The sequence below is a fragment of the Dreissena polymorpha genome, chromosome 5 (assembly GCF_020536995.1).
Source record: "Dreissena polymorpha isolate Duluth1 chromosome 5, UMN_Dpol_1.0, whole genome shotgun sequence".
In the NCBI taxonomy this organism is placed as follows: Eukaryota; Metazoa; Mollusca; class Bivalvia; order Myida; family Dreissenidae; genus Dreissena; species Dreissena polymorpha.
Genome location: NC_068359.1, coordinates 51,240,820 through 51,258,000, shown reverse-complemented (window position 1 = coordinate 51,258,000; position 17,181 = coordinate 51,240,820). Strand labels below are relative to the sequence as shown.

Genomic DNA, 17,181 nt, shown 5'->3' with positions numbered 1-17,181 from the left:
ATTTGAAGGTGACATGTGATTAACGGTATCTACATATTTGCAGTAATGTGGTGTCACCAATAAACCCTTTTAATCCACACTAGGAGCCCGAATGCCTAGATCTCATTTTTTAAACGAGTTTCGTTTATTTTGTTCGGATTAAAAAGCGGAAATGAAATATGGCAAAAACGGTGTAAAAAGGGTTAATGCAACTCTGACATTTGGTATCCAGAAAGATAAGTTAGATGAATTAAATTAATACCATTTCCAACGCGGCAATGCGGTCTTGACAAGAGCGAGTGGAAGCTTAAAGAATTACCGAGATCCCCTTTATAGAACATTAATTTATTTCACAAACTTGAAATGTCATATAAGCAATAACTAAGCATTATTAAGTATGTATTATGTCACGTGTGCATGTAAAATAATTGAGAATTTTGGTACCCAATTCGTGTAACTTTACGAAATCCCCGTTAAAAATCGCGTTTCTGTGTGTGTCAGAAACAAGTGAAAACCATTTTGTTATTATTTTAATAAAGACGTATCGATAAATGCTATTGTAAAAGAGTTATTATTACTGATATTAGTTAACCAATAAATGCGGTAACTTCGGGGAAGTCGGTACCTGCGCGAGCGTCTGATATTGGTAGCCTTGTTAATTTATAATAGCCTGACCGTATTCCATTTCGTACAACGCTAATTTTATATCAGACAATGTCCAAACTTACTGTGTTGTTTTTGCGCTTTAAATTATAGTGATTGATAAATGTCCCATAAGCGATGTTTAATATGATTAATATCACTTTAATACGCAATAAAATGTGGGATTGAGGTACCCACCCGGCGTCAGAAAGCGCGTAAAACTTCACCGAATTCCCAGTTATAAAGCGCTATTTCGTGTCAAATACACGGGTAGTGGGAATGTTTCGGTAATAATTTTGTTAATAACACGGGTAAATACCGGTAAAGTGTTAATTTATTGCAAATACACTTCAACACCGTTATTTCGAAGTCGTCGGGACCGTTAAAAAAACTTCGGATTAATCATAATTCGAAATAAACATTTGACAAAAGACTTCTTTGATTCCTTAAAAATAAAACGTTGTGGAATTTGCATGGTTCGGTTACCTGCTTACTTTAAAACGTAAACTAGTCAGATAGCAATAGATTTCTACTCGTAACAAACGGGGGAATAAAACGATTCTTTTTCTTGTTTTTATTTATCTAATTACAGAACATATAAAATAACAGGAATAACACAAATTATCAGACATACATACATACATACATACATACATATGAATACATTTTCGGAAAGGAATTAACATTTTTTAAAATAATACGCGATGGAAAATTCCAACATAAAAAAGCTCGAAGAAATAGTGGTGGCATTGTTTTGTATATTAAATCTGAATTATCTGATGGTATTGAAATTGTAAAAAAACACTATGATACAATTATTTGGCTAAAACTTGACCATACTTTCTTTAATTCCCCAAATGATATGCATATATGTGCAACCTATTTATGGGGGCAGGATTCTCCAGTGTACAATACACTTAACGTTGATCTCTTTGAAATTTTAGAAAATGATATTTCTTACTATTCTGAACTTGGCCAAATTTTTGTTGTAGGTGACCTAAATAGTAGAGTTGGAAATAAATATGATTATATTGTTCAAGACATAATTAACACTGTATATGATGATGATGATTATTGCCCAAATAACACCTTAGTTAGGGCCTCAATAGATACTTTAGTAAATAGTCATGGTGTAAAACTATTAGATTTATGTAAAGCCACAGGTTTACGCATTGTTAATGGCAGAGAAGGCAATAGCTGCAAGTATACTTTTTATTCTCATAACGGTACGTCTGTCATTGATTATTTGTTGACAAAAGAAATCACATTTTCAACTATATCGGATTTTGACGTGCACGACTTCAATGAATTTAGTGACCACGCACCGCTACATTTCTCTTTGTTTTGTAATAATGTCCCATCAGAGTTTAAGTCATAAACTGATGTCAATTATAAATGGGACGATGTTTTACGCGAGCAATTTCGCTCAGGGATTATTTCATTGTTACCTACATTTAATAATATTGTGCAACATATAGATTTTTCAAGTCGTTCATCAATTAACGACGTTTTGAATAGTTTTGCTGATACCATTCGCAGTGTTGCGGACCCGTTATTTTCCAAAAGCCGTGTTTATAGTACAAACCCTAGTTTCAATGTAAATACCTGTATAAAGCATGCGGAATGGTTTGATCATGAGTGCGTTATTGCACGAAATTTGTACCACGCCGCTTTACGTGTTTTTAACTCTTGTAAAACAGATACAAATAGAGATTGTTTATGTTCAAGTAAGAGATACTATAAAGATTTAATTCGTAAGAAGAAAGCCTCTTGTTATAGACAAAAAATGTTGAATATTGAAAATTTAAGGAAACACAAACCAAGAAACTTTTGGCGATTTTTTAAATCAAAACATAGCGTCATAAATAACAAAATATCTTTAGAAGAATTTACAAGGTTTTTTAACAATCTTAGTAACAATATGTCTGATTTTTGTAATACTGAAGCAGAAGATTTCTGTCTAAATAATGATTTTAACCTAAACAATTCAACATTTCCTGAACTTGATGTACCTATATCTGTTGAAGAAGTTAAGTATGCAATTAAACATTTAAAACGTAATAAATCATCTGGCAGTGATTGTATTTTGAATGAATATTTTATTGAATGTGCTGATATTTTATCTGCCCATTTGTGTGACTTATTTAACGGTATCTTTGTATCGGGTTTCTTTCCCGATAAGTGGACAGAAGGCGTTATAATCCCTTTGCATAAAAAAGGTTCTGTAAACGATGTCAATAACTATAGAGGGATTACTCTAGTAAGTTGTTTTTCAAAATTATTTTCCACGATTTTAAATAAGCGCATCGAAAGTTTTTGCAATGAAAATACTATTATTTCGGATGCGCAGTTCGGATTTCGGAAAGGATATTCGACTGTTGGTGCTATTTTTATACTGATGTCAATTGTTCAAAATTATTTAAATGAAAATAAACGTTTGTATGTAATTTACGTCGACATGTTAAAATGTTTCGATAGTATATACCGTAATGCATTATGGCTGAAAATGTTTAAGTCTGGTATTCAAGGCAAATTGCTTAGAATAGTTAAGGATATGTATTCAAATGTCAAGTCTCGTGTTAAATCATGTTCATCTTACTCAGATTATTTTAGTTATGCTGTTGGCCTGAGACAAGGGGAGGTAATGTCACCGATTTTGTTTTCTTTATTTGTTGAAGACCTTGAACTCTACCTACAGACAGGTAAACAGATGATATTCGGTCAGGTATCGAGAGATTACGCCGGAAAGATATATTTCTTGGAAAGACTGGGTCAATTTCAGCCAACTGACTGCCCCATGGATCTAGTAACGGATCGTGATTATGTCATCGCCTACAAGTTCGAGAATCTTAACTTAAACAACCTATGTGCGAAGGGAAACGAACAATGTGGGTGCAATAATTCAGTACTTGTGAGTAATTTTCACGATGGCGTTAACGTCACTAAAGAGGTGTGTTCAGCAGAGAATGCCAACACGGTTAGTTACTCATATTCTATCGGCGACAAGTTAGTATTTCGTGTGAAAATGTCGCCCAACGCGTGGATTAGTTTTCAAATCAGCATGTTCACATTACAGTACGTGCAAATTAATGGTTGCGGCAACGACGAAGTCTTGTGCTCAAGCATGTACGTGCACAGAACACTAGCGTGCGGACCGGAAAAATATTATTGTAATAGCCAAGATGACGAATGCTCGGACACCAAATCCTCCAAGACGAACGGTGGCCTCATTGACGCATTACTCGGCGGTCTGATTGTCGTCATATTCGTCGCAATCTTCCTCATCAATTGTCTGCGCGCACATAACAGCATCCACTTTGGGAATCGCGGCGTCGCCCCCAGAAGTTGAGAAAACGACCTTCCGGCTTTTGACGAACCTCCTTCCGAATATTGTTCCCTTGAGTATTCAGACAGAGCCGGTCAGTGGTACGAACCCGAAGACGGCGGCGACCTGCCCCCTTGCTACGAAGACGCAATGCAAAATAGACAGCAATAAAAGATCACTATAAATGATTATGTTAATGTCTGAAACGTTAACTAAGCTTAACTAGTTTTATTATCAATAGTACGGGGATTAAATCTCCACCAAAAATCAAACATCACAGTCATTCAGCAAGGTTGTCACTAGACTGGGAAGTATACACTTTTGTCTTAAGAGCCATTCTTTTTGAGTGTCTTTAAACTTAACAGACAAATTGTGCGTGTCCTGGTGTCAACCCAACATACGCTGATGTAAGTCCGTTTAAGTATACTCATCTACGTTCCTTACACGCTTTGATTCAAACAACGCATTTACAGTTACAGTTTCATTTGCTGATGGTGTTTTTACTTGCGGCACGTTACTTCGCAAAACCATACCAGTGTACGGCGTCTCGATCCAATATAAAGGCATATTGTTTGTCAACCAATCTTCGGTTGTGTACACAATAGTGCGATTAATTCCTGGTCGGAGGCATAACAATGCGACGTGTGATATGCCGGAACGTGATCATAATTCAACTCGTGTCATTGCCTTTTATATGATTTATTCAACCTGGTTTGAGGAACCTGTCCATTTTTTAAGACACATACGCTTGTTAGTCATGTTTTAATTGTGTGACGATCTGATGGATTTCATACTGTTAATAGCTTACGTGTTATTGATGTGATCTTGTTTGCTTTTGATGACATTCACTTTTCAAGTATTTTGATCTGGGTCGCGTCATGCGGAAGTGGGTCTTACGCAGTAAGCTGCAATTGAAGCTTCAGTCCAGCATGCGCATCCGACCAGTCAGGTCAGAAGCTATCGTGTCCGCTTATGAGACCACGCAATTATGCGTTGCTTTACAGCGGAGAGCTTGTCTCCGAAGCAGGCTTCGCGAATGTGCGGGCTGGTCTGGTGTTACGCTTGTAGAATATGACATAATACCCATTTTTGCAAGACGTGACACATTAAAATTCAGTTATTTATTTCATATTAACGATTTAAAGTTATGAAACTTTTTATCTTATTGAATCTTTGTGTATGAGGGACTGTGCGTGCGTGCGTATATATATAATATATATATACACACACACTTGGAGACTTTTCTAACGCAACACGTATTAAAATCAATAAAGCTACCTTATAGCTCCCTTATTTTAGAGCTGATTTTGTTGAAATTTGGACTAATTTAACACATAGCTAATACTTCATATAAATTTAATTAAAAATGCTCAGCTTTAAAATATCAAACATTACAAATAAAAAAATCACTGAAAAAGTAAACATCGTACATCGTAAAATAATAATGTGAACAGTAAAACGCATTAACTTAAGCCGACCGGCTTGCAACATTGCGCTAATGAATATTTATACGAGCCATATTGTTTTTCTAATTAATGCTATTTTTTCCTGATGAAAGTAAAATTTATTTGAAATTATATAGCGTTGTACTACATTTGTGTACTTTTCGAACGCAGCATTTTTCAAACTTATATATCTCAGTTATGAGTAAATATTTTGATTAAAAAAGTGTACATATGATCATTTGACTACAGTATGTGCAATCAAACGATAAAATCATTCATCCATGACGAGCGGATGCTTTACAACAACAACAACAACAACATAACCTTTATTAAGCTCAAATCACAAATATAGTGACACATGAGTATACAGTGACAATGCATCTTTTACAAAGAGTTATTAACAATTGTGACATGGTGTTTAACTTTACATAGAAAATAGAGAAGAGTAAGAGAAGTGGAGATGAAAAAAAGATATGAGACATACATTTGAATTGAGTGGGGGAATGATGATGTTGACCTGAGAAATAAAAAAAAATCCTTTGGCCTGAATAACCTGTTTGTTTACATGGATTACTGATACAGACTATAGTTATTGTTTTTCCATTCGGTTCTATTTAAAACCCGGTGAATTTGATTGGTTAACTTATTTTTGTCTGCAGCGCTTCGCTGATCTGTGTGTAAAGGTTACAATACACTAAATGATCGCTTCATGTAGGGCTGTACTCTCTAAAAAAATATCACAGTTGACAGGAAGGCATGTTTTACACTTTTAACCATTATTCAGGTGTTATCTTGCGGAGATAATGGTAGGGCATGAATAGGTGTTCACTACTGAATCCCTGAAATATGATACACTTGAAGACTATAGTAAACCATTGCACTAGAAAAGGTTACATTCCACTAAGAAACGGCCGAAAAAAAAAGTTGCAAAAACAGTCGATTTTGATTTGTGTCAAGTTCTTTCTTGCATTGTACATGACATATCTTTTTTATTGCATAAATCGATTCCGCTTAGGATGGCCTTTAAGAAAAGGTATGGTTATGGGGGTCTCTATGTGCAAAATGTTGCATTTATTTTCGCTCAAAGTTGTCGCTTTTACATTGAATTATATAGGGAAACTATTTGGTGTATTATGACCTAAACGCAAAACCAGGCCTAGTCACAAAGAAGCTGTATTTACAGAAAATCAACATTTTTTTAGTGAGATATGATGCGTTTTGGCAAATTTCACGGAATAAATGCGTTTGTTTCATGAATTTAAGGAGCATCGTGAGTTTTTAAGAAAAAAATACGTTTTCAGAGGAAAATAAGAAAAAAAATGTACAAAAACTCGTCTTGAGCATCTCAAATCGCAACAATTTGTGCTGAAAGAGCTCATGAACACTTTTTAATAGTTGTTTACTTCTTTTTCTACATAGCTTGTAACAATATTCCAGTATTTTGACCGATTGTAATTATTTAGGGTAATCGTTTTACGCCTGAACGCCCGTTATAAATCAAAGCTCCGAACGCGAAAGCCACATGGCTTATCAGGCGTTATAATAAAATGCATTTTCAAGCATTTCTATGTGAAAGATCGGTCTGAAAATTGGCATGCACATAGAAAATAGGTTTATAAGTTTCGAGAAGTGCTTATTTGTCGCGATGTTAACAGTAAACGTTGTCTTATAGGTTACAATACACTAAATGATCGCTTCATGTAGGGCTGTACTCTCTAAAAAAATATCATAGTTGACAGGAAAGCATGTTTTACACTTTTTACCATTATTCAGGTGTTATCTTGCGGAGATAATGGTAGGGCATGAATAGGTGTTCACTACTGAATCCCTGAAATATGATACACTTGAAGACTATAGTAAACCATTGCACTAGAAAAGGTTACATTCCACTAAGAAACGGCCGAAAAAAAAGTTGCAAAAACAGTCGATTTTGATTTGTGTCAAGTTCTTTCTTGCATTGTACATGACATATCTTTTTTATTGCATAAATCGATTCCGCTTAGGATGGCCTTTAAGAAAAGGTATGGTTATGGGGGTCTCTATGTGCAAAATGTTGCATTTATTTTCGCTCAAAGTTGTCGCTTTTACATTGAATTATATAGGGAAACTATTTGGTGTATTATGACCTAAACCTTGGAATTAGGTCAGAAATGTGCGTTTTGTTTGTGTTTTCACTGTTTCTTCTGTAGAATAATCGTGGAGAGTGTTTCATTTATAGATCGCATATTAACTAAATTTTCAAAAGTGATGTATAGATTTACATTTTGTAGACCGAAATTGTCTGTTAATGTAATTCTACTTGGTATGAATTGGTGTGTTTAAATGAAGTAATGATCAAATGTGAAGTGACCCATTCACGTGACATTGACCGATGTTGTGTCAGGCCAGATTTACCATGCCCATGTTTGTCCTGTGTCAGTGACCATGTGATTCGTAAGTAAAGGACTTTATGTCATTGTTTCAGCAAGTAGCTTTATATAATAATGTACTAAATTGTGTCAATTTGACCTGCAGTAGTGAAGTTGCACGACAAAAAGTACTTTACTGTACATGTATTTGTGAAGTTGTGTAAGTTTACACATGGCACATGAAATTAATGGTGAAAGGCATGGATGGGTGATGGAGAGGGGGGATGAGTAGAAGTGCTGCAATAAGTAATAAGTGTCAAGTGTCATTGATTAAAAAACATATTATAAAGTATTCAAGCAAGGTTAACAATAAGCTTGAGATACAAACATGTACATTGCATATAATTTGGCTAGTGCAAGGTTTAAAATATAAATCACAATTTGCTAACAACATTTATGAGTAAATAAGTAATTTCAAATTTGTGAAAATTGGGGAAGGTAGCATGCGCTGTTGCGCTCTCGAAATATATTGATTCTTAAATTAATTGTATGTTTTCCTGGTGTATCAACCCACCTAAAATGAAGAAATTGAAATAAAAAGAGAATAATATCGCGTTTCACCATTTTCACGTGCAAAAAGATGAAACCATAACTGCACCACGTGCAAACGCGTCTGATTTTCACGGATGAATGATTGTATCGTTATCTTGCATAGAATATAGTCAAATGAGAAAAGTCTCCATTTATTTATCTATATTTATATGAGAAAGAAATTGTTCAGTGTAAATAATAAGTAACCCAAAAGTTCGCCGTGGTGTAATGGATATGGAGGTCATGGTTCTCTGAGAACCTAGGTTTTCAGAATTACGCGTCGGACGGCGTAAACTTGCTCGTTTGGAATACGGGACACTTATTATTCAGGACGCAGGATCAATGATGTTCACATACGTTTACACACGAGCTGGACAGAATAAAAACACGTCGTTCAGAACTTTATTTTTGCAGATATCTCAAGTTATTGAAAAATGTTTGCAAAGTCTTTAGTGCATAAGTTGTTCTTGCAATGTTGCCGATATCTTACGATTGATTAATACATTATTACACATAAACAATAGAGATAAAACCTTTTTGCACAATCACCAAAATCAGTTCAATCAATGCTAAATCGTGTGTATAATTATTGTAATAAATGGGGGACTTAAAATACGTACATAAAAACAAAAGCTATGATATTTAAACGCGGTAAACATACCCATCACCAATATATACTGGCGACTCACCAATAGAGACAGTTTTCACTTTTAAATATATAGGTATAACCCTGTATAAAAACGGCAACTGGTTTAGAACGCAGACATGCATTGCTCAACATGCATCATGTTCATCATTCAATCTGTTTAAAGTAATCAATTATGCTGAATTCTCTATTGAAAAGAAATGTCAATTATTCGACACACTGGTTGGTTCGGTATTGAACTTTGGCTCACAAGTTTGGGGTTACCATAAAGCTGAAGATATAGAAGTCATTCATGCAAAGTTCTTACGAAGGACCCTAACTGTCAAAAGGTAAAAAAAACTTCTGTGTGGGTACGGTGAGCTCGGTCGCTGGCCTTATGTATTACTCGACAACTCACCCTATTAAAATATTGGATATCGAATTCACTTATTCGCACCAGCTCTATATTCGGGACAAGTGCCGAATGTCGATGTCAGAGCTGGATCGACATTCGCCCCAGCTTAATATTCGGGACTAATGTCGAATGTCGATGTCAGAGATGGCTCGACATTCGCCCAAGCTCGATATTCAGGACTAGTGCCAAATGTCAATGTCAGAGCTGGCTCGATATTCGTTAAAGCTCGATATTTGGGTCTAGTGCCGAATTTCTATGTAAGAACTGGCTCGAAATTCGCCCCAGGTCGATATTCGTGACAAGTGCCGATTGTCGATGTCAGATCTAGCTCGAAATTCGCCCCAGCTCGATATTCGGGACTGATATCGCATGTCGATGTCAGAGCTGGCTCGACATTCGCCCCAGCTCAATATTCGTGACTAGTGCCGATTGTCGATGTCAGATCTTGCTCGAAATTCGCCCCAGCTCGATAATCGGGACTATTGCCAAATGTCGATGTCAGAGCTGGCTCGATATTCGTCCCAGCTCAATATTCGATACTAGTGTCGAATGTCGATGTCAGAGCTGGCTCGACATTCACCCATGCTCGATATTCGCGACTTGTATCGAATGTCGATGTCAGAGCTGGCTCGACATTCGCCCCAGCTCGATATTCGGGACTGGTGCCTATAATCGATGTCAAAGCTGGCTCGACATTCGCCCCAGCTCGATATTCGGGATTAGTGCCGAATTTCGATGTCAGAGCTGGCCCCGACATTCGCCCCAGCTCGATATTCGGGACTAGTGCTCGACATTCACTCGATATTTAGTACTAGTGTCGAATCTCGATGTCAGAGCTAGATCGGCATTCGTACATCTCGATATTCAGGACTACTAGTGCCGAATGTCAATGTCAGAGCTGGCTCGACATTCGTCTCAGCTCGATATTCGGGACTTGTTCCAAATGACGATGTCAGAGCTGGCTCGACATTCGCCCCAGCTCGATATTCGGGACTAGTGTCGAATGTCGATGTCAGAGCTGGCTCGATATTCATCCCAGCTCGATATTCGGGACTAGTGTCGAATGTGGATGTCAGAGCTGGCTCGATATTCATCCCAGCTCGATATTCGGGACTAGTGTCGAATGTGGATGTCAGACCTAGCTCGACATTCGTCCCAGCTCGATATCAGGGATTAGTGCCGAATGCCAATGTCTAGCCTGCCCCAACATACGCCCCAGCCCGATATTCAGGACTTGTGTCGAAAGTCGATGTCAGTGCTGGCTCGACACTCGTCTCAGCCCAATATTCGGGACTTGTGTCGAATGTCGATGTCAGAGCTAGCTCGACAGTCGCCCCATCTCGATAGTCGATTGTCGATATCAGTGCAAACTTTACGCACCTTTATTCATGATTCCTTGTGCACTGATCATTTCAAACGACCCTTAAAAACAAAACAAAAAACTCGACCGGGAAGCTAAAGTCTTAAAATAGTTACAACTAAGCCAAACTGAAGGGATTTCCCAAATTTTACGAACGGAAAATTTCTGTCCCCACTGAGTTTAGTTACTGATTATTTATAATTATGTTGATCAGTTTTATGGGCGAGTGTTTAAGCAAGAGTTTGAAGGTATTTACAATTTAGTTGACTAAGTCAGTAAATGCAAATAAATCATAAAGAAGATTCTTAAAATGGGATTGTTTCTTAAATCAGTACGGTTTGTTGTTATAGATCCATAATCTGCAGGAATTATGACTGCTGCATGAATATACTAGAATGAGTGCAAATACACTATTGAAAGTTATTGTTATTATCCAAATATTCTTACTGATTAAGCGGTCTTTTATATCTAAATACCTGATCGTTCGTTATAAACATGGGAGAGCACCCACGAGCGAATATATTTATACCTGTAAGCGTGGTCGATTTACTAAACTGTTCATTCTGAATATTTTAACATAGAACGGTAGCATTATTCGAACGCGAGAAGAGGTTGCAACAAATTCGTGCTTCGCTTGCTTGGTACATGTATTTAAAAACGAAATCCGATATGGTTTTCGGTACTCTGCTTATGTATCGATACAACATCGTTGCAATACATTTCCACTTATTTAATGGAGCCATCCAACAGATTTTGGCATGTATTAAAGCTTGCTATTAAATGCTTTAAATGTTTTATATTGATGAATTTAAACATTTGAGCTAAAAATCTCCAGTAACAAAAAATGATACAATTTAAAAAAGGAAAAAAGTAACCCTCAACAGGGCTCGAACCACTGACCCTTGGATTCCTGGAGGCCTGGACCACTCGGCCATCCACGCTCATGTTTAGAGCTGATGTATTTTTTTAACTGTAAGTAGTTTCCTAAAAATTCGTTTCGCGTCGATACGACGCTTTATCTGTTGGACGGCCCATTTAATTCACGCTTAAGTGTAAAGTATCTAGGAAAGTTTTAAGAGTGTTGATATCAACCAGTGTTGAAAATGGGTATGTGAAAACGAACCTAGGATTAGATTTATATTGGTTTATTTTGTGATTCTTGTAGTTGGGTAAATATACACTTGGTGGAGACAAAGTGGTCCACACATTTTACAGGACTTCACAACGGGTAAGATCAACTTGATTACATCGGTTAAATGCACTACCATTAAACATTATAAAATGAAGCGTTTTTGGTATTCAATATTATCTGACAATTTATAGTAAATATGTTAACGAAACTAAACGTCATCTGCACATCCAACTTTAATATCATACATAATGTGTGTGTTATAATGCAAGGTACTTGTATTATGTAATTGCATTTAAACTAAAAACGCTTAAATACAACATGGAGTGATATTTTTGTTATCAATAAAAATCGACACAATAGCATTGTTTTTATTATTTGACCTGAAAATGAAACATGACAAAACGGTCAAATAACATTTTTCGTGCATGTTTTCGAATGCATAACTCATATTACCTGATAGGAACAACGCGTATACCCTTAATCATATGACACTGCTAATGTCTTTGTTATAAAAGTAGTTCAATATGAAACCAAGCCGAAACGTTCTTATCGCTGCCCTTATGGAAGTACTGTTTCTAACATGCTGTTATTAACTTATTAGATATTGAATATATAGTATGCACCTTTAAAATATATTTCAAACTTATTTAGATACCGTTTTAAATATAAACAAAAACTGTTAACACCGCAAATTATTTTTTCAGTGCCAATCAAACATAGAACGCACTCAATAGCCCTTATTTGTGTGTATTTGTGCTATCTTATGTTATTCTATTATTGTATCGACACATAACACGTTGCGCTCTTATATCTTGTTACAAAAACACAAATTTTACACACTTTGTTTATATAATTATTATGATGTTATCCAAATAAAAAAGGACAGTCGATTAGTGATAATTTATCCATTGACATTCGGCCAAACTTTTTATGTGTTCACTGGTCGAGGCAGGGCTTTTTACATAATTAAAAAGTAAATAGTTGCAGTAATTGGTATACGTGTACATGTATAGTAGTTTATATTAATGCAGAAAACCTCAAAATGCCTCCTAAGCTTAAGGGGCCAACACCTAATAAGGCACAGAATGATGAGAGTAAAAAGGACAAAGAAATCAAGGAACTGCGGATTAGGGTCGAATACTTGGAGAAAAATATGGATCTGTAAGTTAATCAACAACTTTACTAACATACTATCTCATGTTGCAATGCAATTTCTAATTATATCATAGTGATTTTTAAATATAATAATCTAATTAATTAACTATTTTTAAAATATTAATTAGTTTTTTTTTATGTTATTATATTTCAGAATTTTTTTTTTCAAAAGACATCTGGTTCTGGAATTGTGGAAGCCGATTTTCGGGACACTTAAACTGGAATGTTCCCTCTGTATATATATTGAGCACACATCAATTGTTCAGTTTGCCTTCCAAGACGTAAGGTTTTTTTTATCTTACGAAATTGAAAGCTGGGTCTCAATTTTTAGGTTTGATACTTAAAAAGTTACAACAAAGCAGTATTACCCTAAAGACCTGTCACATATACTTAAGATATCTCAGTGAAATTTACTAGAACTACAAATGACTGTAAAACTGAACAATGTGGAAAACTGCATGCACACGCAAAAAGTTAAAAGCGATTTGTATACAAGCCATGTTTGGATTTTATTAAAGATACTACTATAAGATCATGCTACCAAACTCAACATCAGCTCACACAAACTTGAAAAAAAAAACTAGACAATACCAACATATGCATGTTTATGATATACTTAGTACTATGAAAATGTGGTACTGTTGAGGTAACAGAAAAAACCCTTTGTTTAGTTAAACTCTTAATGAAATTGAGATAACTATGTAAATTACCGAAATAGTAAAAACTTATGAATGTTTAAAAATTTTCAATAAAGCATAGCAGTGGTAAGGTATGTTGTGTCCAGTGAAAATTATGGAACAGTTACTACTGCATTAGGTATAATTTAACAGTTCTTTCTGACTCGATCAGATTCTTAAAGAAAGTTTTGTAAATGCATTTCTTGTTTCGCCCCAAATAGGCGGCACATAGCATTCATACCGTAGATCCGGCTTTCCGTCCGTCCGGATGTCCATCCGAACATTACTGTCTCAGCCATAACTTGTCCATATTTGGATGGATTTCAAAGTAACTTGGTCAAATGCAACCCTTTATGCGATGATGTGCCACATGCTACAATAATGGTACCACCTTCAAGGGCAAGGGCACACTTAAAGGTCAACGGATTGAAATGATACACATTGAGAATTATTTAGAAGATATTTGAAGCGTGTTTAAAATTGAGGACTCATTATTAAACTTTTTGTCTGATCTGCAATGAGTGTAGTTTCAAGAACATGTAGATTCTATCATTTTGCCGTGACAGAACAGACTCGCATCCGTGCGGTAAAACTCGGTCAATCCAAGACGAGATTCGTTGGACGCGTAAAACACGGGTAAATATTGGAACGTCACGTAGGGTGAATCAAGATGCTGTTGACTACTGATTGTATTTATTCAATAGCGATGAGAATAAAATGTGTATGCATTGACTTTATGAATTAGTCTTTTGCGTTGATCTGAATCGCGAGGAAAGCAAGAAACTCTGAATAACACTTTTGTTTAGTTTATTTTCTTACAGTCTATACATAGTTCGGCCATTGCGGACGTCAAAAGTATATCTATAAATATTAACACTTATGGTATGTTATGATTGACATCGTTATTGTTATTTGTATCGCAGTTATAATCTAAACAAAATAGTTATTAATAATAAATTGATAAGAAACTCTGCAAAATATTGTTCGGTGTTACTTTGTGTGTTAAAGATATTATTATTGCTTATTATAAACGCTTAATTTACACATTATTAACGTTGTGTTACTGCAAAAGTATGCTTTCTTAACTGGTTTTTGTTGAACAAATGCAATAAATTTGCTTTCCACATGGAAGAAGTTCAGCAAGTTTGATTGACGTTCAATTTTCCAGCTACATAAATAATCACAAGAAATTTATGTTAACAGTAAGCTTAGTTAGCCAAGACGAAAAATGTACAATACAATGATGCCATTTATTGACAGTTCGATCAGTTGCTGCATTTAATATTTAATCGAAAAATAAAATACCCAACGTTTGTTTTGATTGTATAATAACGTCATGACGTCACTATGGTATAAAGCTTGCATGTCGTCATTTCCAATATAGATAATAATAGGTTAGTGTTGATTATAGATCAGGTTTATCATGCGAGGCTTAGAACACAAAAAGCACGAGCCTTGGCGAGTGCTTTTTCGTTTTCGTGCTTTTTGTTTTCTAAGCCTCGCATGATAAACCTGATCTATAATCAACACTGACCTATTATTCTAATTATCCCACTTTTTATTAAGTACACTTTTTTATTTAAACAAAATAAGTTTTCATGAGTGTTTGTCGTACTTTGATAATGACTGTAGTGTAACCAAGGTCAGTGTATTACTCCGCGTTCCAAAAATAACCGCTGATCAAATAATCATTTTATTTAATCAGAATATCGTTCTGTAACAAAGTGTCGAGCGTTATTAATTACAACTTTATCATATTGAATTGCAAATCTTTAAGTTTTATGATATCAATATGACATTAAGTTGTTATATACAAGGAACTACATTTGTTTACAACGTAGCCTAACACCACACACAATTCACTTACGATATCAAACTATCGAGTCGATCACGAGGTGCACCAGGAATTTGCGAACTGAGTGGTTCGTTATTCTCTTGTGCTTGAGAAAGCCGGCGTCTTTTGCCATGGCCTTCAGCATCTGACCTAACTTGTTGACACCCAATTGTTGACGCAAGAATCACCGGGATGCAGTGTCATTTGTGCGTATTGCCAGGTAGAAAAGATGCTTTGAAGAAAAATCAGATGGACGCATATCCGAATACAGCTTGTAAATTAACACAGGATTTCTTGGTCCAGACGATTGTTTTCTACGGTCAAAGGGGAGCAACTCGAACTGACTTCTTCAAAGGGGAGCAACAACAACAGAACCTATTTGCATAGTGTTAAATTTACCTAATACTAGGTTTTAATGACAATAAATGACAAAAAACTACTTTCCTTTGTTTTAAGGTCATTAAAATTGACAAACATTTGAGATTGTCTTTGTAATTGATGCACATGGCAAATACAGGTGACGAGGTGCGTGGGAAAAAGTAGTCCCGGTTCGGCAGGTAAGGACGTCATATCGTGCCATTGATTATAGCCTTGCCGTTGATTATAGATGAAATTTAATAAACGGGGCTTTAATCAACCGATTTCGCTGTAAGAGTGGGATAAAATCATATAGTGATGGCGTTATAAAGTTTTCACAAACAAAGAAGACAACTTTTCAATGATGACGGTGACGATAGAGATGACCATCATGATGGTGATGATAGAGGTGACGATGGCAATGTTGATAGTTCATTTGATGTATGACGAGGATTTACATGACGCTATTGTTGAATATTATATACATTACAATGATAAAGAAGATGATAAAGATGAAGACGATAGAGATTACGATAGTGATGAAGATGATAGAGATACGGATGGTGATAATAGAGATGACGATGGTGATATAGATGATAGAGATGATGATGATTATGAAGATGCTAGAGACGAGGAAGAAGATGAAGATGATATAGATTACGATGCTGCTGTAGATGATATAGATGAGAATGATGGTGAATATGATAGAGATAGGGATGATATAGATAACGGTGATGATGTAGATGATAGAAGTGAGGATGTTGATGACGATGATCAAGATGAGATTAATGATGAAGATTATGGAGATGTTGATGGTAGTAATAATGATAGGAGTACCGATGGTGATGAAGATGATAGAGATAACGATGTTGATGAAGATGAGGATGACGATGATAAAGATGACGATGATTTTTAAGATAAAAGAGATGAGGATGAGGATGAAGATTATAGTGATGACAACGGTTATGAAGATCATAGAAGTAACGTTGGTGATGAAGATGATATAGATGGCGATGAAGATGATAGAGATGATGATGGTGTTTACGGGGACTTAAATTGAATTGAGCTGAAAATAATAATTATAACGAAGTCGATGCCACAATTGAAGAAGATGGCATTGATGACTATCAATATATTTGACTTAAATGGAAGAGACAATGAAGTCGATAATTGTGCTTAACAACGAGTGAATGCTATCTTTTATTTTGCAAATGAAACTATTAACATATATTTCACATACTGGTTTATTTTTGTAATTACACTTTTTTCTTGTTTATTTTTTCTTCTGAAATTACA

General features: G+C 35.6%; 1 protein-coding gene across 1 annotated transcript; it reads left to right on the top strand.

Moving 5' to 3' along the window:
• Positions 1–16,249: 16,249 nt before the first annotated feature.
• Positions 16,250–16,801, top strand: LOC127831214 (prostatic spermine-binding protein-like). Its single transcript, XM_052356203.1, has one exon. It carries the CDS (start codon positions 16,250–16,252, stop codon positions 16,799–16,801), a length of 552 nt encoding a protein of 183 aa, XP_052212163.1.
• Positions 16,802–17,181: the final 380 nt, after the last annotated feature.